Below are 22657 nucleotides of genomic sequence, written 5' to 3' on the forward strand. Positions count from 1 at the left end.
CTTCTGCCCAGGTTCCCCCAGGTCAAGAATTCTTGTGCCCCAAATGCTCAAGAGCCTGCAGATCTAGAATTGGACTGTTTAGCCACCAGCGAGTGTGCCAGCGCCCATTCAGCTAAATCTTCCCTTGATTTTTATCTGCCAAGAACTAGCCATCCTCACATGCAATACCACATTTGATTCATTTTTGGGATTATGGAGTAGTTATATCAAACTTCTCTTAAGGAAATGAAATAAGTGGGATAGACTCCACGATTGAGTTGGTCAGACATGGTTGGAGAAAGTAAGTTTGATGGGTTCCCATTCCAAGCATTGAAATGTTGAAAGGTTATGTCTATTAATGCAGGCTGCAGTAATGGTCATAGTTTATCAATGAAGGCTATGAATCTGATGACTGAAATGCAAGAAATTTAAATTTACCTTGATTATTGCAGAGGTTTATGGAACAGGAAATGCCTGTTCTTATATATGTTAACAGAAAGGAGATACTGATTTGTTCTCTGTTTAATATGAACACTTAGAAACATAGGAAATTTTGTTTACTAAAAGAATGTTTTTCTTAAAAAGCTTTAAATGTATCAAAGAATGCTAGAATGTTTTCATCATTTGATGTTAATTGTCCTAATTTAGAAAAATCAGTGAAAAACATATTGATTTGATCCGTGGGCATCTGGAAAAAATCATTTTAGGTTTTATTGAACAAAACCTGTTATTTTTGTTTCTGAATTTGTTTATGTGGATTATTGTTGGCCTTTTTAATAGTCACTCCATTTACCACTTGTCATTAAAAATAATTGATAAATTAAAGGAAGAAAAACGGTATTTTATGAATGAGATTAATTCCAGAAATTACAAAGTAGGATAAAAAGTGTTCTTCGCGAACACATTGAATATGTTATACACAGCATTTTACTGCTATAATATTTTTCTAAATGTAAATTGCAAACTATTTGGGGAAGGTTTCATCCAAAACCATGAGATAAGATGTGCATAACTGAGATTGTTTTCTGATTTAAGAAGAAAAGGTTCCATAACTTTAAAATACAGAGAGGTAAACAAACTCTGAAGGAGAAGGTGTATACAAAACAAGACAATTCAGACTCAAGTTTCAAGCATGAGTATAGCTTTAAAGGCTTTAGCTCTGAATTTCCATGAGCTACGACTCTAGCACTTATATCAAGATCGCTCATCAGATTAATTATACAAGTCCTTTAATTATCCACTAATTGTAGTCCTATCAGCAAAGTGAGGGAAGTACTGTGGAATCTCCCTGCTCAGCATAGTGGGGAAAGTCTTTGCTCGAGTCGCTTTAAACAGGCTCCAGAAGCTGGCCGAGCGCGTATATCCTGAGGCACAGCGTGGCTTTCGTGCAGAGAGATCGACCATTCACATGCTGTTCTCCCTTCGTCAGATACAGGAGAAATGTCGCAAACAACAGAGGCCCCTCTACGTTGCTTTCATTGATCTCACCAAAGCCTTTGACCTCGTCAGCAGACGTGGTCTCTTCAGACTACTAGAAAAGATCGGATGTCCACCAAAGCTACTAAGTATCATCACCTCATTCCATGACAATTCAGCATAGCGGCGCCTCATCAGACCCCTTTCCTATCCTGAGTGGCGTGAAACAGGGCTGTGTTCTCGCACCCACACTGTTTGGGATTTTCTTCTCCCTGCTGCTCTCACATGCGTTCAAGTCTTCAGTAGGAGGAATTTTCCTCCACACAAGATCAGGGGGCAGGTTGTTCAACCTTGCTCGTCTAAGAGTGAAGACCAAAGTATGGAAAGTCCTCATCAGGGAACTCCTCTTTGCTGACGATGCTGCTTTAACATCTCACACTGAAGAGTGCCTGCAGAGTCTCATCGACAGGTTTGCGGCTGCCTGCAATGAATTTGGCCTAACCATCAGCCTCAAGAAAACGAACATCATGGGACAGGACGTCAGAAATTCTCCATCCATCAATATCGGCGACCATGCTCTGGAAGTGGTTCAAGAGTTCACCTACCTAGGCTCAACTATCACCAGTAACTTGTCTCTCGATGCAGAAATCAACAAGTGCATGGGAAAGGCTTCCACTGCTATGTCCAGACTGGCCAAGAGAGTGTGGGAAAATGGCGCACTGACACGGAACACAAAAGTCCGTGTGTTTCAAGCCTGTGTTCTCAGTACCTTGCTCTACGGCAGCGAGGCCTGGACAACGTATGTCAGCCAAGAGCGACGTCTCAATTCATTCCATCTTCGCTGCCTCCGGAGAATCCTTGGCATCAGGTGGCAGGACCATATCTCCAACACAGAAGTCCTCGAGGCGGCCAACATCCCCAGCTTATACACACTACTGAGTCAGCGGCGCTTGAGATGGCTTGGCCATGTGAGCCGCGTGGAAGATGGCAGGATCCCCAAAGACATATTGTACAGCGAGCTCGCCACTGGTATCAGACCCACCAGCCGTCCATGTGTCCGCTTTAAAGACGTCTGCAAACGCGACATGAAGTCCTGTGACATTGATCACAAGTCTTGGGTGTCAGTTGCCAGCAATCGCCAGAGCTGGCGGGCAGCCATAAAGGCGGGGCTAAAGTGTGGTGAGTCGAAGAGACTCAGCAGTTGGCAGGAAAAAAGACAGAAGCGCAAGGGGAGAGCCAACTGTGTAACAGCCCCGACAAACAATTTCTTCTGCAGCACCTGTGGAAGAGTCTGTTACTCTAATATTGGCCTTTATAGCCACTCCAGGCGCTGCTCCACAAACCACTGACCACCTCCAGGCGCTTACCCATTGTCTCTTGAGACAAGGAGGCCAAAGAAGAAGAAGAAGAAGTAGTCCTATCAGCAAAGTGAGGGAAGGAGTCATTAATAGTGCCATTAATTAGCACTAACTCGCTGTTAACTTGCTAACTGTTGCTTGTTTTGGATTCCACCAGAACCACTCAACTCCAGATCTCACCAAAGCCTTGATCCTGATATGGATGCAAAAAGAGTAAGGTAGCAGAGAGGAGAAAATATCTGCCCTCAACAACAAGACAGCTGAATATCACACCATGGAGCACTAAGAGAATTGGGATCAATGTTTGGGGGGGTGGTCAGGAAGGAAGTATCAAGGGGAAAATTCTCCAGTGGCTAAAGCCATACCTGACAAGCAGGAAGAAGGTTGTGATTCTCAGAGGCCAATCAGCATAGTCCCAGGATATTGCTGTGGAGATCACATCGTATTGGATAACACTTACAGCACAGAAGCACGTCATTTGGTCCAGCAGTTCCATGCCTATCTTGATGCTCCACATAAAGCCCCTTCCCACCCTTCTTCATCTAATCCCATCAACATATTCTTCTATTCCTTTTTCCCTCATGTGATTGTCTAGGTTTCCCTTAAATGCATCTATGCTAGTCACTTCAACTACTCCTTGTAGTAGTGAGTTACACTTTCTAACCACTCTCTGAGTAAAGAGGTTTCTCCGGAATTTCCTATTGAATTTATTAGTAACTATCTTGTATTTATGGCCTCTAGTTCTAGCCTCCCCAAAAGTGTAAACACCTCTCTACAACTACACTATCAAACCCTTTCATAATCTTAAAGATCTCGATCGGGTCACTGCTCAACCTTCTCTTTTCAAGAGAAGTGAACCCCAGCCTGGTCAATCTTTCTGGATAAGTATAACCTTTCAGTACTGGTATCATTCCAGTAAATCTGTTTTTCTCCTTCTCCAGTGTCTCTCTATCCACTTTTTATACTATGGAGGCCAGAACAGTTCACAATACTCCAAGAGTGGTCTAACCAAGGTTCTACACAAAGTTAACATAACTTCTCTACTTTTCAATTATATCACTTGGAAATAAACACCAATGCTTTTTTACTTTTTTGTTTGCTTTTTTAATGACTTTATTAACATTCAGGACTACCTTTTAATGATTTGTGTATTTGTACCCCCAGATCCTTCTATTCTGTTTAGGCACTTATTTTCCAAGGAGTATGTGTCCTCATTATTTCTACCAAAATGTATACCTTTCACATACCTATATTGAAGTTTATTTGCCAATTACACTCTCATTTCACAAGTTTATGAATGTTTTCCTATATTTTGTCACAGTTCTCTTCTGTATTACCTACGTCCTCAATTTGGTGTCATCTGCAAATTTTCAAATTTTACTTTAGATTCCTAAGTCTAAATCATTTATGTAGATGGCAAACAACAGTGGTCCCAAAACCAATTCTGTGGAACACCACTTTCCACCTTGGAGCAGTGTTCATGACCCAACCATTTCCAGCTGCTTCATCCATGACTTTACTCCATCATATGGTCAGGAGTGGGGCTGTTGACTTATGAGTCTCTTGTGTTCAGCTTCATTCATAAGTCCTTCAATAGTCTGACACCATCCAGGCTAGGGAAGTGGTAGGTAAAATTTGCACTGCATAACTACCAAGTAATGAACATCTCTAACAATAACAAGCCAAATAACCTTTCCTTGACTTTCAATGGCACCTCCATTGCCACGACCCTCATCATCAACATCTTCAGGATTGCCACTGACTAGAAGCTTAATTCAACTTGGCATATCAATACGATGGCTACGGGGGCCAGGGCAGAGGCTGAGTGCTCTGATGAATGGTTCCTTTTCTGACCCCTGAAAGCCTCTTCCCATCTGTAAAGTTCAAGGCAACAGTGTGATGGAAAATTCACCATTCATATGGATAGGTGCAATTGCAACACTCAATTCAACAAGCTTAACACCATTCCATGCTTCCAGAGTCAATTTCTACTCTCTCCGCTACCAGAATGTTGAAAAAGAGACTTGCATTTATATAGCACCTTTCACGATCAAAGGATGTCCCAAAACACTTTACATCCAATGACATACTTTTGAAGCGTAGTCACTGTTATAATGGAAGAAATGCAGCAGCCAATTCGCATACAACAAGCTCCCACAAAGAACAATGTGATAATGACCAGATAATCTGTTTTGGGGATGTTGATTGAGTAATAAATATTGGCCAGGGAACCAGGGATAAATTCCCTGCTCTTCTTTGAAATAATGCCAGAGGATCTTTTACATTCACCTGAGAGAGCAGATAGGGACTTGATTTAACATCTCATCCAAGAAACAACACTCCCTCAATACTACACTGGATTGTCAGCCTTGATTTTTGTGTTTAATTACTGGAGTGGAACTTGAATCCAAAATCTTGTGATTTAGGAACAAGTGTACTATCAGCTGAGCCACAGCTGAAACTGGAGCGTCGACCTGCATTATGTGCAAGATACACTGCAGAAGATCACTACAACAACATCTCCAAGCCCACAACATCTACCACTGAGAAGCATAAGAGCAAAATAGTCATGGATAACTCATCACAGTGCCCATGGAATATAGACAGCAGTGGCAGCATGGATATGAATTTGGCTGGTGGTGAATGCTTGTTTTTCAGACTGGAGGAAGGTATACAGTGGGGTTCCTCAGAGGTCAGTATTAGGACCCCTGCTTTTCTTGATCTATATTAATGACCCAGACTAGGGTGTGCTGGGCACAATTTCAAAATTTGCAGATGACTCAAAACTTGGAACTGCAAGCGAACATAGATTGGCTAGTAAAATGGGCAGATGTGGCAGATGAAATTTAATACAGAGAAGTGTGAAGTAATAATTTTTTGTTGGAAGAGGTGAAAAGGCAATATAAAATAAAGGATACAATTCTAAAGGGGGTGCACAGGGACCTGGGGGTATATGTGCACTAATTTTAACAAAGAATGACTCAAAGAATAATGAGAGAGAAATCAGAGTCTGAGAGAAAGATAGCTAGAAATATAAAAACGAAAAGTAAGAGTTTCTACAGGTATTTAAAACAAAAAGAGTAAGTAAGGTGAGTGTTGGTCCTCTAGAGAGTGAGTTTGGGGAGTTAATAGTGAAAAGTAAGGAAATGATGGAGGAATTGAACAGATTTTTTGCATCTGTCTTCACTGGAGTGGATACAAACAACATCACAGAAATAATTGTGAATCAAGAGTTGAAAGGGAGGGAGGAACTTCAAACAATTACATATCACCAGGGAAAGGGTACTGAGAAAATTATCAGAAACAAACGCTGACAAGTCACCAGGTCCTGATGGACTTCATCCTAGGTTCTTAAAAGAAGTGGCTGCTGAGATAGTAGATGAATTGGTTTTAATTTTTCAAAATTCCCAAGATTTTGGAAAGGTCCCATCAGATTGGAAAATAGCAAATGTAACTCCTCTATTCAAGAAAAGAGGAAGACAGAAAGCAGGAAATTATAGGCCAGTTAGCTTGACATCTGTCACAGGGAAAATACTGGAATCTATTATTAAGGAGGTTATAGCAGGTAATTTAGAAAATCTCAATGTAATCAGGCAGCATCAACGTGGTTTTGAGAAAGGAAAATCATGTTTGATGAATTTATTAGGATTCTTTGAGGAAGTACCAAGCAACTGGATAAAGAGGAAGCTGTGGATGTGGTGTATTTGGATTTCCAGAAGGCATTTGACAAGGTGCCACATGAAAGGTTACTAAACAAAATACGAGCCAATGGTATAGGGAGTAACATATTAGAATGGATAGAGGATTCGTTAGCCAACAGAAAACAAAGAATAGGCATAAATGGGCAATTTTCAGGTTGTTAAGCGGTAACTGGTGGAGTCCCACAAGGATCAGTGCGGGGATCTCAACTATTTACAATCTATATCAATGACTTGGATGAAGGGACAGAATGTATGGTTGCTAAATTTGCTGATGACACAAAGATAGGTAGGAGAGTAAGTTGTGAAGAGGACATAAGGAGTCTGCAAAGGGATATGAATAGATTAAGTGAGTGGGCAAAGATTTGGCAGATGAAGTATAATGTGCGAAAGTGTGAAATTGTCCACTTTGGCTGGGAACATAGAAAAGCAACATATTATTTAAATGGAGAGAGATTGCAGAACTCTGAGATACAGCGGGATCTGGGTGTCCTTGTACACAAAACACAAAAAGTTAGTATGTAGGTACTGCAAGTGATAATGAAGACAAATGCAATGTTGTCATTTATTGCAAAGGGAATGGAATATAAAAGTAGATATGTTTTGCCTCAGTTGTACAGGGCATTGCTGAGACCACATCTGGAGTATTGTGTACAGTTTTGGTCTCCTTACTTAAGAAAGATAAAATTGCATTGGAAGAAGTTCAGAGAAGTTTCACTTGACTGATTCCTGGGATGAGAGGGTTAACTTTTGAGGAAAGGTTGGACAAGTTGGGTCTGTATTCATTGGAGTTTAGAAGGATGAGAGGTGATCTTATTGAAACATATAAGATCCTGAGGGGACTTGACAGGGTGCATGTTGAAAAGATGTTTCCCCTTGTGGGAGAGAGTAAAACTATGGGACACAGTTTAAAAATAAGGGGTCTCGTATTTAAGACAGAGATGAGGAGAAAGGATCACGAGTCTGCTGAACTCTCTTCCCCAGAGATCGGTGGAGGCAGGGTCACTGAATATTTTCAAGGCAGAAATAGACAGCTTCTTGACAAACAAGGGAGCCAAAGAGTATCAGAGGTAAGCAGGAAAGTGGAGTTGAGTCCACAGACAGATCAGGCATGATCTTATAGAATGGCGGAGCAAGCTCAAGGGGCCGAATAGCTTATTCGTGCTCCTAGTTTGTATGTTGATAAATTGTTGAAGGTAGCACAGCAGGTTGAGAACATGGTTAATAAGGCATATAGGATCCTGGGCTTTATAAGTAGAGGCATAGAATGGAAAAGCAAGGAAGTTCTGGTGAATCTTCAGAAAACACAGTTCGGCCTCAAGTGGAGTATTGTGTCCAATTCTGGGCATCACACTCTAGGAAGGATGTGAAGACATTGGAGAGGGCGCAGAAAAGATTTACAAGAATGGTTCCAGGAATGAGAGACTTCAGTTATGTGATTAGATTGGCAAAGCTGGGATTGTTCTCCTTAGAGAAGAGAAGATTGAAAGAAGATTTGATAGAGGCGTTTAAAATCATAATGGGTCTGGACAGATTAGATAGGGAGAAACTGTTCCCATTGGCAGAAGGGTTGAGAACCAGAGGACATCGATTTAAAGTGAATAGCAAAAGAACTAGAGGTGACATGAGGAATAACTTTTTTTATGCAGTGAGTGGTTAGGATCTGGAATGCACTGCCTGAGAGTTTGGTAGAGGCAGATTCAAGTGTGGCTTTCTAAAGGGGATTAGATAATTATCTGAAGAGATAAAATTTGCAGGACTATGGGGAAATGACAGAGGAGTGGGACTAGGTGAGTTGTGCTTGCAGATAGCCACTATGGACATGACAGATCCAAGGGCTCCTTCTGTGCTGTAATCATTCTATGATTCTATGGTTCTACCTCTAACTGACACCAAATGACTTGACTACGTATGGAGTGAGTTGAGGGAGGAAGTTGGAGTTCAGAGCCAGGGTAGATCAGGGAGCCCAGGGTGGGCGCAGCAAGATTAAAGTTCGGAGCAAGGGAAAATCGTGAAGATCAGAGCAGTGGGTGATTGGGAGACAATCAACATTAGGGAGGACAGAGTCAAGGGATATTGGACATCAAAAGTAGATCGGAGGCATGCTTTGAAAAGTCTGCCTTAATTTCTTGTATACTGGCTCTTTACCAGCATATAATAAAATCATTCTTGCAATTTGGAGAAAAAAATGATCATTTAAATGTAATTCAAAATATGGCTGTCTTCCCAATTTCTGATTGCATTTTATTGCCAACATTACAAATCCTTGGCGAATTCCATGAGCTAATTTATAATATTGCCTGATATGCTATTTTTGATTAAGCAAATAAATATAAGCAATTTCCAATTCAATAAAGGCATAGAAAAACAATCTGTGAGTCAGCACAGAAATTAAAGAACTGTACCATCTGAATACAAAAGAGACAATTCTGTCTTCACTGGCTCTTCTTCTAAGGTATCCAACCCCCTGAAAAGAATAACAGACCTAGCCAAGACAGACTAAAGTCTCTTTTGCACCCCTTGATTTCTGATGTGACGCATGGTCCATGTTCCAGCGTACACTGCATCCTAAAATTTAACGCTCATTGAATGTGTTACATTGCACAACACCTATGACAGCTTTCTTTTTATTCCAGGATTCCTACCCCTGCCTGAAACCCATGATCAATATTATAAATGCATCAAATTTTCAGCTACTCATTCTGGTAGCTAAAACACAGGATGCTGCATTATGACCCAAAGTACATAATCCAAAATGCCAAGACTGTTCATGAACTGACATTAATTGGAGAATAGGACACATAGGTCCAACTTATAGTATTCTTGATTTTCCAGGCATTAAATTTACGTATCTTCTAACTGTTTCACAATCAATCTTTGTCAAACATTTGTTTTTTCCAATTTCCTATCATCTTTGTTTTAATTAATAGAAAGGAAAATGAAGCATTTTTCTGTTTCCTATGGAGTTGTTTAAAAAGACTGATATTTTAATTGTTTTTTGTTTTGCCTTTGTTACAGTCAAACAGCTAATTTTTTAATAGTTTCTCAGATTCAACCCCAAAAAATTTATCTTTATTTTAAGGAATGGATCAAAGCAACAAAAACTTTCATTTAACTAATTCCTTTACCATAGCAAAATATCCTACAGCCCTTCACAGGAGCATAATTAGATGCAAAAACTGACACTGAGCCCAAGAAAGAGATATTAGGACAGGCGATCAAAAGCTTGATCAAAGAGGTAGATTTAGAGGTAAAAACCCTGGCCTGGATGGATTGCATCCATGCACTTTAAAATAACCTAGGGAAGAAATAGGAGAAGCACTATTACACATCTTTAATATTTTGTTAGAAAAAGGTATAATGCCGGAGGACTGGTGGACAGCTAACATTATACCTATATTTAAGAAAGATAAACATCAACAGGGAATTATAGACCAGTCAGCTTAGCATTGGTAGCAAGAAAAATAATTCAACCCTATTAGAGGAGAAAATAGAAAAATACTCTAGAAACCAAAAATATAATGAGCTGAATTCTATTCGGGTGCCACGTTCTGCGGCGGCATCCTTTGAATTCAGCGGGGTGCCTGCATTCAGAGGCCGCCAAGGATCCCCCACGATATTTCGCGCAGGGGCTCATTTCAATAGTGGGGGTGGAGCGCCTGCCCCAATGACCATGTAAGGGCGGCCTCCACGTCCCCGGCAACGGTGTCTGGGACCGCCGCGCAGGCACCAGTACCATTTTTAAAGAGTTTTAAGCCCTGACAATTAATTTTAATTTTTAAAGTGATTTTTATTAAATAGTAAAGTGATGGAGACCCTTCCCCAACCCCCCTCCCCCAATGGTCATTTCATTGCATGTTCAATTGCATGAAATGACCATTAATTGATATCTCGAATACCTGAACTTTACCCCCCCCAACCTTCTAACATATGGTCTCTAACCCCTTCCCATAATTCACACAACAAATTAAATTTGTTTTCCCTACTTCCCCAGCCCTTGCATCCTGACATTTTTATTACTCCCCCCTTCCCACTAGGTTCTCACCTCGGAACTCTGTGCGGCGTTCCGAAGGTGCACAAAGGCTGAATGGAGGCCATAAAATCATTGTGGGATGGCAGGTAATTTACTTTGAATGTATTTAGTGGTAATCTGCACATGGAGATGTTGGGCCTGCCGCCAGGCGGCGGGGGGTGTGGGGTGGGTGGTGGGGGCCGCGCCGAGGTACTCCTGCTGCCGGTAATATGCGGCAGGCCTTTCTTGACGTCGCAGGCCAAGGCAGGCCTCCCCCCACAGTATTTTACTGGCCCCTGTGCCGCGACTCATGGCGTTGAGAGGCAGGTAAAATTCAGCCCAATGGGTAGTCAACATGGATTTCAAAAGGGAATGTCCTGTTGACCAACCTCATTGAATTCTTTGAAAGGTAGCAGAGAGAGAGAGAGAGAGATTAGGCAAGGGTACTGTAGCAGATCTAATATATCTAGATTCCCAATAGGCTTTTGATGAAGTACCACATAATAGACTAACACAGAGCCAGAGAAAAGTAGCAGAATGGATAGCAAGGTGGCTGCAAGACGAATGTAGGGTTAAAGGGTAGTTATTCAGAGTAACAGAAGGTGATAAGAGGAGATCAGTGCTGGGACCCTGTTGTTCATCATTTATCATTGGAATCAAAAACACAATTTCTAAATTGGCAGCCGATGCAAAATTGAGAGGGGTGGTCAACACTGAGGAGGACTGCAAGAAATTACAAGAATACAAGAACGAAAAATACAAGATTACAAGAGAACAAACTTGCAGTATGGCCATATAGTTGGGAAATGAATTTCAATATGGATAAGTGTGAGGTATTACTTATGGTAAGAAAAGTAATGAATTCAAATCCTACTTTCAAAATAAGAATCGAAATGGGGTACAGGAGCAAATGAATCTGGGAGCACAAATACACCAATCACTAAATGTTGTGATGCAGGCCAATTAGGCCAGAACAGAAACAAACCAAGCACTAATGTTGAAAAGTAGAGAGATTATGCCAAACATGGTTAGATCACACTTGGAGTACTGTGTACAGTTTTGGTTACCATATTAGAAAAAGGGTATAGAACACTGGAGAGTGTGCAAAAAAGGATGATACCAGAACTGTGAAGTTATACCTATCAGGAAAGGAGAAACAGTCTGGGTCTCTCTTCTCTTGAAGAGAAGTCTGAGAGGTAACCTAATAGAGGTCTTTCAAATTAAGAAAGGTTTGATAGTACAGGTACGGAGAGGGTGTTTCCATTTGTGGGGAAGAGCAATCCTAGAGACCATCAGTACAAGATAGCCACCAAGAAATCAAATAGGGAATACAGAAAAAACTTCTTTATTCAGAGTGGTGAGAATGTGAAACTCGCTATCACAAAGAGTAGTTGATGCATTTAAGGGGAGGCTAAATAGGCATGTGTGGGTGATGGAAATAGAAGGTTATGCTGATAGACTTAGATGAGGAAGGATGGGAGAAGGCTCGAGTGGAGCATAAATCCCAGCATGGGCTGAATGGGCCAAGTCGCCTGTTTTTGTGCTGTATATTCTACATAATTTCATTTAATTTTATGGCAGGTCTTAAAAGAGCAGAGAGAGGTTGAAAGACAGAGAGGTTTAGGTTGGGAATTCCAAATCGTTGGGCCTAGACAGCTGAAGGCATGGGGAAGAAATTTGGTTTAATTCAAAATAAGTTTGTCAGTGCATGGAATGTTTGCTTTTTGATAAATTTTTAAGACCAAAAATTTGATGAGAAAGTTAGTCAATGTAAATATAGGGCTACATTATAAAGGTCAGCTTCAGTGGGTCAAATGGTATTTCTGCTTTTTTAATTTTTCCTAAGCCCTTTTTAATAGCGAATTGAAAAAATACTTGTTAAATATATGTTAAAAAAGTCTTTTACTTCACCCTGACTGTGCTTTGTTTTCACAAAAACAGTTTAGTTTACTTAATGTGATTGATTCTCATACTGCTTGAATTCATCGCAAAGCTATGTTAGGTTGTATTTCAACACAATTTCAATTCAATGTTAGCAATTTCCTCAGAGCACATTGTAATGGTTACCAGCAAATCTCTACATTTGAAAAAAATCAGAAAGCGGAGTGTGTGCCAATGAACAAAAGTTATGTTTACCAAGGGTCATTTACTGTCAGATCTGAGCATCAAACTCATAACTCAAAGGTTTTCCTGTCCAAACTCACTTATTGTGCAGCCAGACAATTTTAGGCTTGGGGTTCCCCTCAGCTCTGCAGGTAAAGTAGACAGTATTTCCTAAGGTTACATCCACATCCTGGGGTTCAGAAGTAATGCGTGGTCTCTCTGGAAAGAAAAAGTTACATTACACACAAATTAAACAGTGTACTTATTCAGAACAAAAATATTTAATTTCTTTGCATTCATAGATACTGACGCTTGAAGATGGTATTTCTCTCATGTAATTAAATGTTAGCAATGGGAAGTGGAGTATCATCTGAGCAGTACTATTTGTGACGCTGCTTGTATTTTTTTCTACTCGATTAAGAAAATTAGCCTTGGTTTAGCCATTCAGTTTTAACTAACCAAAATCACTTAAATCTATAGAAAACACATATTGTGTACTGCATGAAAAATTAACTGAAAAATACAAATATATAAGAAATAACACAATAGGAATAATGCTTCACCCATACTGCCACTTTAATATCATGCAGGTATGCATCAAGACAAAAATGACTGCACAACAGTGGAGTCAAGCTCTCACCTAATCCCAGAAGGCACTGATAACTTGCCCTCGCAAAGGACCTGGCTCATTGCTTAAGCCCATTCTCCCAGTGGGAGCTACATGGGGTTAGGATAGGATGATGTTATTCATCCTGAATTTCATGACTTTCACCTTCCCATCCACCCTTGAGAATGTGTGCCGTCATTTAAAAGTCTTAGTTTGGCAGGATCTGTTCATCAAGATGGAAGTTCAAGGGCACCACTCAACTGAAATTGCTTGTGGCGACTTTTGGCCATATGTTGGGACTCTGCAGCTATTTGGCAAAAAAATCACTTGGAAAGCTCTCCCCTACATTCTGTGTCACCCTTGGAAAACATTACAGAGAATTTAACTCCCTCTGCTTGGTTAAAACTGGCAGGATGGGAGTTAAAATCAAAATGATAGACTTGACACTGAACTTTTGTTTCACCACCATCTTCCTGCCGTTTGTTTAATTAGCAACTGATTTGCCAGACTGACTCAGGCAGGTGCTTCATGAAGATACTTAAATCATGTTCCTATTATGTATATAAGACCCTAAGATCATTTTAATGGTCTACTTGACAGAATGTCTGCTGTGGATGCTCCATTCAGTCGAGCCTAATGGCTAAGAAGCAAAAGCCCTGAAAAGGTGAATTTTTTTTTAATGGAGTTAGGAGGAGCAGGGTTGTTATGAACATAGGAACATATGAATTAAGAACAGGAGTAGGCCATTCGGCCCTTTGAGCCTGCTCCGCCATTCAATACGTTCATGACTGAACACACTACTTCACATTTCCACCTGTCCCAGATATCCTTCTACCCCCTTGCTTATCAAGAATCTATCTACCTCTGCCTTAAAAATATTCAAAGAATCTGCTTCCACCACCTTTTGAGGAAGAGAATTCCAAAGACTCATGATCCTCTGAGAGAAAGAATTTCTCCTCATCTCTGTCTTAAATAGGTGACCCCTTATTTTTAAACAGTGACCCCCTAGTTCTAGATTCTCCCACAAGGGGAAACATCCTTTCCACATTCACCCCGTCAAGACCCCTCAGGCTCTTATATGTTTCAATCAAGTCACCTTTTACTCTTCTAAATTCCAGTGGATACAAGCCAAGCCTGTCTAATCTTTCCTCGTAAGACAGCCCGCCCATTCCAGGTATTAATCTAGTAAACCTTCTCTGTACTGCCTCCAACGCATTTACATCCTTCCTTAAATAAGGAGACCAGTACTGTACACAGTACTCCAGATGTGTCTCACCAACGCCCTGTATAACTGAAGCATAACCTCCCTACTTTTGTATTCAATTCCCCTCGCGATAAATGATAACATTCTATTAGCTTTTCTAATTACGTGCTGTACCTGCATACTAACCTTTTGTGATTCATGCACTAGGACACCCAGATCCCTCCACATCTCACAGCTCTGCAATCTCTCATCATTTAGATAATATGCTTCTTTTTTATTCTTCCTGCCAAAGTGGACAATTTTACACTTTCCCATATTATACTCCATTTGCTAGGTCTTTGTACACTCACTTAACCTATCTATAATCCCTTTGTAGCCTCCTTATGTCCTCTTCACAAGTCCCAGAAAATTTACCTGGGCCACTGCTGCCCTAAGCTCCCCTACCCTACACTACCCATTTCGGGACTTATCTGTCTGCTAGAGGAGTAGCCTCTGGTTGGCTCAATATTGTTAGAGTGGACATGTTGCTGGTTCTATTTAAGTGAGATTGGGGTCTCCTGCTACACCTCCTGATAGATCAGCTCATGACTTCTACTATTTGGCCACCCAAATGATAATTTAAAAAAACCCTTATAGTTCAGCACAATTGGTGGGATAAGATCTGAGCGTTGCTCAATGGGCTTTCCAGTGGGAATGTATATGCTGGTGGAAGAGGAACAGATTAATCAGGCAGCATGAGGGGAGAACCAGACCATTCTAGCACTACCCGTTCATCAGGATGTATAGATTCAGGCCCATTTTCTTTGACCTTTCCCAGGAACTTTATCTCAGGACACTATGCTTCAGTTCTATAAATGTATTGGTCCAAGAATACATATGCAGGAGCTCTCTCCTGTTGTGTAAATTGTTGTTACAATCCTACCCAGTACACAATATAATGATGATCATGCTAGTTAAGCTTCACACAGGGCTGAATTTTACCGGCCCCTTGACGCTGCGGGGTGAGGCGTGGGGACCAGTAAAATGTTGCGGGGAGAGGCCCATCTCAACCCCTGACGTCGAGAAGGGCCTGCCGTATATTACCGGTGGTGGAGGGACCTCGGTGCAGTCCCCCTGCCGCCTGATGGTGGGCCCTTTATCTGCATATTTAAATTGACATTAAATATATTCAAATTAACTTACCTGCTGTCCCACACTGATTTTACGGCCTCCGTTCAGCCTTTGTGTGCCTTCGGAACTCCGCACGGAGTTCTGAGGTGAGAACCTGGTGGGGAGTGGGGGAGTAATACAAAATTCAGGGCAGGAGGGGTGGAGGAGTGGGGAAATCAATTTTTATTGGATATGGGGATGGTGGGAAGGGGTTATCAGCCAACTGTTAGACGTTTAGGGGGTAAAGTTTGGGTAGGGAAAAAGGCATGTGTTGGTCAATTTGGACATTGAAAGGACCATTGCGGGGTTGGGGAAGGGCCATCCACACCTTTCTTATTTTTTAATAAAAATTTAATACTGCTGGACCTTTAAAAATTAACAGGAATTCTAAAGGCTTAAAGCCCTTTAAAAATGGTGCCAGCACCTGCACGGTAGCACCGGACACCGTTGCCGGGGATGCGGAGGCCTCTCCTACACATCATTGGGGGCTCCGGCCCCACAATTTAAATGAGCCCCCGTGCAAAATATCACAGGGGCTCCTCAGTGGCCCTTCCGCTTCAGAAGGCCACTGAGTTGAAAGCATGCCACCAAGGACCGTGGCGCGCAATTAAAATTCAGCCCTGTACCTTAGTGTCATAGGGAGATACAGCACCAAAACAGGCCCTTCGGCCCACCGAGTCCCCGCCGACCATCAACCACCCATTTATACTAATCCTACATTAATTCTATTTTCCCTCTCACATCCCCACCTTCCCTCAATTCTCCTACCACCTATCAACACTGGGGGCAATTTTTACACTGGCCAATTTACCTATCAATCCGCAAATCTTTGGCATGTGGGAGGAAACCGGAGCACCCGGAGGAAATCCACGCGGTCACAGAGAGAACTTGCAAACTCCGCACAGATAGTACCTTCTGGTCTTAGGCGGTTTTGCAGCCTGAACTAAATGCATCTGTGCATGCTCATGTGCCATGTTCATTACTACTGTTAGTGAATGTGAAGAATAGTAGTTTGTGCAATGGTACAACTAAAATGTTGGGACTTTTGCTGGCCAGTGAAAGTTCAGCTAATTTATTTATCTAAATCTCAAAGGGCTACAGCATTCCAAAGTGATGTTAAATGGGGTTTTCAGGTGTATACCAGCTAACAATGATGTCTTCATGATGTTGTGAAAAGCAGAGCCTATGGAATGTGCTACAGATAGAGCTTTTGTTATGTTTAAGAACATACACAGCTGGCACTGGGATTAGCCTAAGAAAAAATAGAAATGAATGTTTTTCAAGAAGAATTTTTATGACTGAAGATTGAAAATTACTGTAATATTGTAGACAACAGAACGGGGAAGAAAGTATTTGAGATAAATTTCAGTAACTGAACTTTGAAAGCAATTTTTTTTAAAGACTATAATTGTATATTTGCAAAAAGACATCAAACAGTACTTTCAAGGTTGGGAATAAATTTATTAGTGTCTGAAAGCACTTTGAAATCTCAGTAATTTTAAGGTTGGAAATGTGCTGAGGGAATACTGGCAGCTGACATTTGGTAATTCTATATTTTTACAATACAATGGTACTGCTAATAATGAACCACACTTGGAAGAACCTTAAAAGGAAATGATATTCTGCTGAATTACACAGAATACTAATTATAGTTAGTAACGTTGCCTCTCAGTCCTAACTTTTTCAAACAGCTCATAAAGAAAAGCCTGGGAAAGGGCATTTTGTGAAAAATTCTAAAAAAGTATTCTCCGTACAATAGTATCATAACATTTTTATCCAGTGACTGAATAATGGATTGTTGGCAGTTCTCTCAAGTGGCATGGCCAGTTGAAAGAAATGTTATTATGTCACTGGTAAAGTTAACTTTTATTATTTGCTCACAGGATGCAGATGAGGCTGACAAGGCCCATATTAATTGCCCAGCCACACTGGTTCTGAGAAGGTGGTGGTGGGTGTATCTGATCCTAGTGTTCTTGAAGCACTGCAGTGTTTGTGGTGTTGGTTATCCCATAATGATGCTAGTTAGGGTGCTCGAGAATAGTGATCCAGTGACAATGAGGGTGATAAATTTCCAAGTTCAGATGTTGTGTAACTTGGATGATAACTCAAAGGTGATGGAATTCTCGTGACATTGCTTCTCTTGTCCTTCTTAATGATAGAGTTCAAGGTGCTGTCAAAGTAAGCTTCATAAGTTGCTGCAGTTTATTCTGTAGATAGTGTATACTGCAGCCATAGTGAAGTTGGTGGAGGTGGATGTTGAGTTCCATGCCATTCAAGCAGACTGCTTTATTCTAAATGGCATCAAGCTTCTTTATTGTTGTTGCAGCTGTACCCATTTGAGTGATTGATGGACACTCTATCACATTCCGGACTTGAATCTTATAAGAAGCTTTGAGGGGTCAGGAGGCACAAATCACAGAGTGCCCAGATTCTGGTCCACTGTCACAGCGATAGGTAAGCTTATGATCAGCAGTAATCCTCAAGATGTTGATGATGAGGTACATCACAATGATAGTGCAGTAAAACATTAGAGAGATGTGTTTTGGCCTTTTCTTGTTGAAGATGGTTATTGCCTGTTATTTATGTGGCATCGATGTTACCTGCCATTTGTCATCCTGCATGTTGTCCAATTCCTGCTTGTAGGCTGTCATGGGCTACATCATTATCAGACGAATTGTGAATGGAGGCGAGTACTGTGCAATCATCAACAAACAGCCTCATTCTTTACGTTATAACAGAAGGACCCAGCTGAAGATGGTTTTGCGGAGGATGTTGTCCTGAGAAAATCCTAGACCAATGCCCTACATCTGCAATAATAGGCCTCCATCATCCACGACCATTCACCCATTCTCAGGTATGAGGCCAGCTTTGCTATGGATTCTTGGTGCTATAATTATTATAGAGGCATGCTGTTGAAGCTTTTCGTCTTGCACTTATGAGGACAGATGCAAGAATGCCAAATTTCAAAGGGAGCTACAATTTATATTGCATGAGAAAAGGGTGCTGATTGGTTGGCAAGTTGAATCTGATTAGTCAGGACATTGCCATGGATGATGCAGCAGGGAACTATTGTTCCCCAAACTTTTGTTCAATTCAAAAAAGCACAATGCCTGGACATGGTCCTTTTGCCTGCAGAAGACAGATCCCTGTGTGTGAATATATGTAGCTTCTAGCAAGCATAAGTGAGCCACGTTGCAAGTCAGACTGATAATCTTAAATTGATTGTTAGTATAATGCAAAGCACACTTGGGATTGTTCAGTAAGTGCTGTCCATCGTGGAATCACATCTAACGTTAGACATTGTATTCTGAGTTTTGCAAGTATGGGCTGGTTGAACATTAGCCAATGTGGGATGAAGTGCTGATCCTTTTGCTTTCGTTGCTTATCACCTCAAAAGATAAGGAAATGCTACAACAATGGGACCTATACTAGCTCTCATAGGGCAAATGAAAAGACTCTATTAAGACAACTATTGGAGGAACAGTTCTATCTTTTTGTTCTCTTCCTGTGTGCCTGCCTTCACTTGATCACTGCTCACAGCAGCATGGCTAATTAGGAGCTCACAATGTGGGGAACTGCATATTCATTCAAGATAGTAATCCAAAGGCCTAGAGTAATGCTCTGGGAACCTGGATTTGAATCCCACCACAGCAGATGGTGAAATTTAAGTTTAACAATAAATCTGGAATTAAAAGATAATCTAATGGTGATTATGAAATCGTTGTTGATTGTTGTAAAATCCCATCTAGTTCACGAATGTCCTTTGGGGAAGGAAATCTGTCGTCCTTACCTAGTATAGCCTACATGTGACTTCAGACCTGCAACAATGTGGTTGACTCTTAAATGCTCTTTGAAATGCCCACAGTCCTTGTGAAGTCCCATCTTCACATTGAGGATACCCACCATCGTGTTGTGTGGCGCTGCCACTGTGCTAAATGGGATAGATTTTGAACACATCTAGCAACTCAAAACTGGGCATCCATGAGGCGCTGTAGGCCAGCAGCAGCAGAATTGTACTCAACCACAATCTGTAACCTCATGGCCCAGCATATCCCACACTTTACCATTACCATCAAGCTGGTGGACCGACCCTGCTTCAAAGAAGAGTGCAGGAAGGCATGCCAGGAGCAGCACCAGGCATACCTCAAAATGAGGTGTCAGCCTGGTGAAGCTACAGCAAAGGACTACTTGTATGCCAAACAGCGTAAGCAGTGTGCAATAGACAGGGCTAAGCGATCCCACAACTAACGGATCAGAGCTAAGCACTTCAGTCCTGCCATATGATGTCGTGAATGGTGGTGGACAATTAAAAAACTAACATGTAGAGGAGGCTCCACAAATATCTCCATCCTCAATGATGGGGGAGCCCAGCACATCAGTGCAAAAGACAAGGCTGAAGCATTTGCATCCATCTTCAGCCAACTTGGTCTCCTCCTGAGGTCCATGTGGAAAATGTCATGTACACAAAAAGCAGGACAAATCCAATCCAGCCAATTAGTTCCCTATCAGTCTACTTTCAATCATCAGCAAAGTGATGGAAGGGGTTGTAGACAGTGCTATCAAGCAGCACTTGCTTAGCAATAACCTGCTCAGTGACACTCAGTTTGGGTTCCACCATGGCCACTCAGCTCCTGACCTCATTACAGGCTTTGGTCCAAACATGGACAAAAGTGCTGAACTCCAGAGATGAGGTGAAAGTGACTGCCCTTGACATCAAGGCAGCATTTGACCGGGTATGGCATCAAGGAGCCCTAGCAAAATTGGAGTCAATGGGAATCGGGGGAAAATTGTCCGCTGCTCAGAGTCATACCTAACACAAAGGGAGATGGTTGTGATTGTTGCAGGTCAATCAACTCAGTACCAGGGCATCATTTCAGGAGTTCCTCCGGGTAGTGTCCTAGGCCCAACCACCTTCAGCTGCTTCATCAATGACCTTCCCTAAGGTCAGAAGTGGGGATGTTCGCTGATGATTGCACAACATTCAGCACCATTTGTTATTCCTCAGATATTGAACCGGCTTGTGTCCAGATTCAGCAAGACCTGGACAACATCCAGACTTGGGCTGATAAGTGGCAAGTAACATTCGCACCACACAAGTGTCAGGCAATGACCATCTCAAACAAGAGAGAATCTAACCATCTCCCCTTAATGTTCAATGGCGTTACCATCACTGAATCCCTCACTATCAACATCCTGGGGGTTACCATTGACCAGAAACTGAATTGGACCAGCCACATAAATACTGTGGCTACTACAACAGGTCAGAGGCTGGGAATTCTGCGGTGAGTAACTCACCTCCCGTCTCCCCTGTGCCTGTCCACCATCTACAAGGCACAAGTCAGGAGTGTGATGGAATACTCTCCACTTACCTGGATGGGTGCAGCTCCAACAACACTCAAGAAGCTCGACGCCATCCAGGGCAAAGCAGCCAGCTTGATTGACGCCCCATCCCCCACTTTCAACATTTATTCCCTTCATCACCGACACGCAGCGGCAACAGTGTGTACCATCTACAGGATGCACTGCAGCAACTCACCAACGCTCCTTTGACAGCACCTTCCAAACCCACCACCTCTACCACCTAGAAGGACAAGGGCAGCAGATGCATGGGAACACCACCACCCGCAAGTTTCCCTTCAAGTCATATACCATCCTGACTTGGAACTATATCGCCATTCCTTCACTGTTGCTGCATCAAAATCCTAGAACTCCCTTCCTAACAGCACTGTGGGTCTACGTACACCTCAATGACTGCAGCGGTTCAAGAAGGCAGCTCACCACCACCTTCTCAAGGGAAATTAGGGATGGGCAATAAATTCAGACCTAGCCAGCAATGCCCACATCCCATCTGACCTCCAACAGATTACTAGGATTGCTGAGGTGCCTCCCTGGGAGAGTGGTAGTCACTCAGAGGAGCACTAGCTTGCTGTCCTCTCTCAGAATGATAACATTTATTCTCTCATCCCTGCCATTCCACCAGTGCTCTTGCTGTTGCCTATCAGCCAGCCAGCCCAGACTGCTGCCACCCATGTCTATGTGGTGCAGTCCAAAGCAGGACCTTCTCAAGGCCAGAGTTGTTGGAGGGAAAGCCAGCACTGTTCCACCAGCCATTCTGCATAGATTGGGGTAGCACTGCATAGCAGCACTAGCGCAGGCAAAGGCACATGGGAGACAGGTACGAAGGGAATGCACAAGGATGATTAGTTGACGTTTGTGTGCAGTGTGACATGGTTTGATTTATAAATTTGTTTTACAATGTTTATTTTGTGGTGTTTTTTATTTTGCCTTGTGGCCAAGAGGATACTGTGGTAACAAAAGGGAAGATACGTTGTGGAACCATTGTTAAGTGGGGAATTGGGGTTGTGTTTACTGGCAGTGCAGTCAGATGAGGTGATAGCAGACAGCTGCCCAGAAAGGGGCTGTGTTGATTGCCTCCTCCCTCCCTCCTCCTCCTCAGCTGCTCACCATATAGCTGGTGGCAAGAACTGTGCTTTCATGATGACTAGGTTGTGCAGCATTTTTTTTTTACCATGTGATTGGTAAAAACTTTTTGTTACTTTTTCATTTATCTAAGTTAAGCTTAAGATTAAAAATGGCAGGAGATCTCAGAACCGTGTTATGCTCCTCTTGCTCAATGTGGGAGCTCAGGGACACGGCTGATGTCCCTGACTCCTTCACGTGCAGGAAGTGTGTCCAGCTGCAGCTCTTGTTAGACCGCATGACGGCTCTGGAGCTGCGGGTGGACTCACTTTAGAGCATCCGCGATGCTGAGGAGGTCGTGGATAGCACGTTTAGCGAATTGGTCACACCGCAGATTAGGATTGCTGAGGGAGAAAGGGAATGGGTGACCAAAAGGCAGAGAAAGAGCAGGAAGGCAGCGCAGGTGTCCCCTGCGGTCATCTCCCTCCAAAACAGGTATACCGTTTTGGATACTGTTGAGGGAGATGGCTCACCAGGGGAAGGCACCAGTAGCCAGGTTCATGGCACCGTGGCTGGCTGTGCTGTTCAGAAGGGCGGCAAAAAGAGTGGAAGGGCTATAGTCATAGGGGATTCGATTGTAAGGGGAGTAGATAGGCGGCTCTGTGGTCGAAAACGAGACTCCTGAATGGTATGTTGCCTCCCAGGTGCACG

General features: G+C 42.3%; 1 protein-coding gene across 1 annotated transcript in view; it reads right to left on the minus strand.

Annotated features, from left to right (window-relative positions):
* LOC137369572 (peroxidasin homolog) overlaps positions 1 to 22657 on the minus strand; it is a 705658-nt gene that overhangs the window by 237814 nt on the left and 445187 nt on the right. The window contains exon 8 of the mRNA XM_068030861.1: positions 12668 to 12785. Within this exon, the coding sequence (XP_067886962.1) occupies positions 12668 to 12785 (118 nt within the window). The remainder of the gene's footprint in view (positions 1 to 12667; positions 12786 to 22657) is intronic.

The sequence above is a fragment of the Heterodontus francisci genome, chromosome 5 (genome assembly GCF_036365525.1).
Source record: "Heterodontus francisci isolate sHetFra1 chromosome 5, sHetFra1.hap1, whole genome shotgun sequence".
NCBI classification, from domain to species: domain Eukaryota; kingdom Metazoa; phylum Chordata; class Chondrichthyes; order Heterodontiformes; family Heterodontidae; genus Heterodontus; species Heterodontus francisci.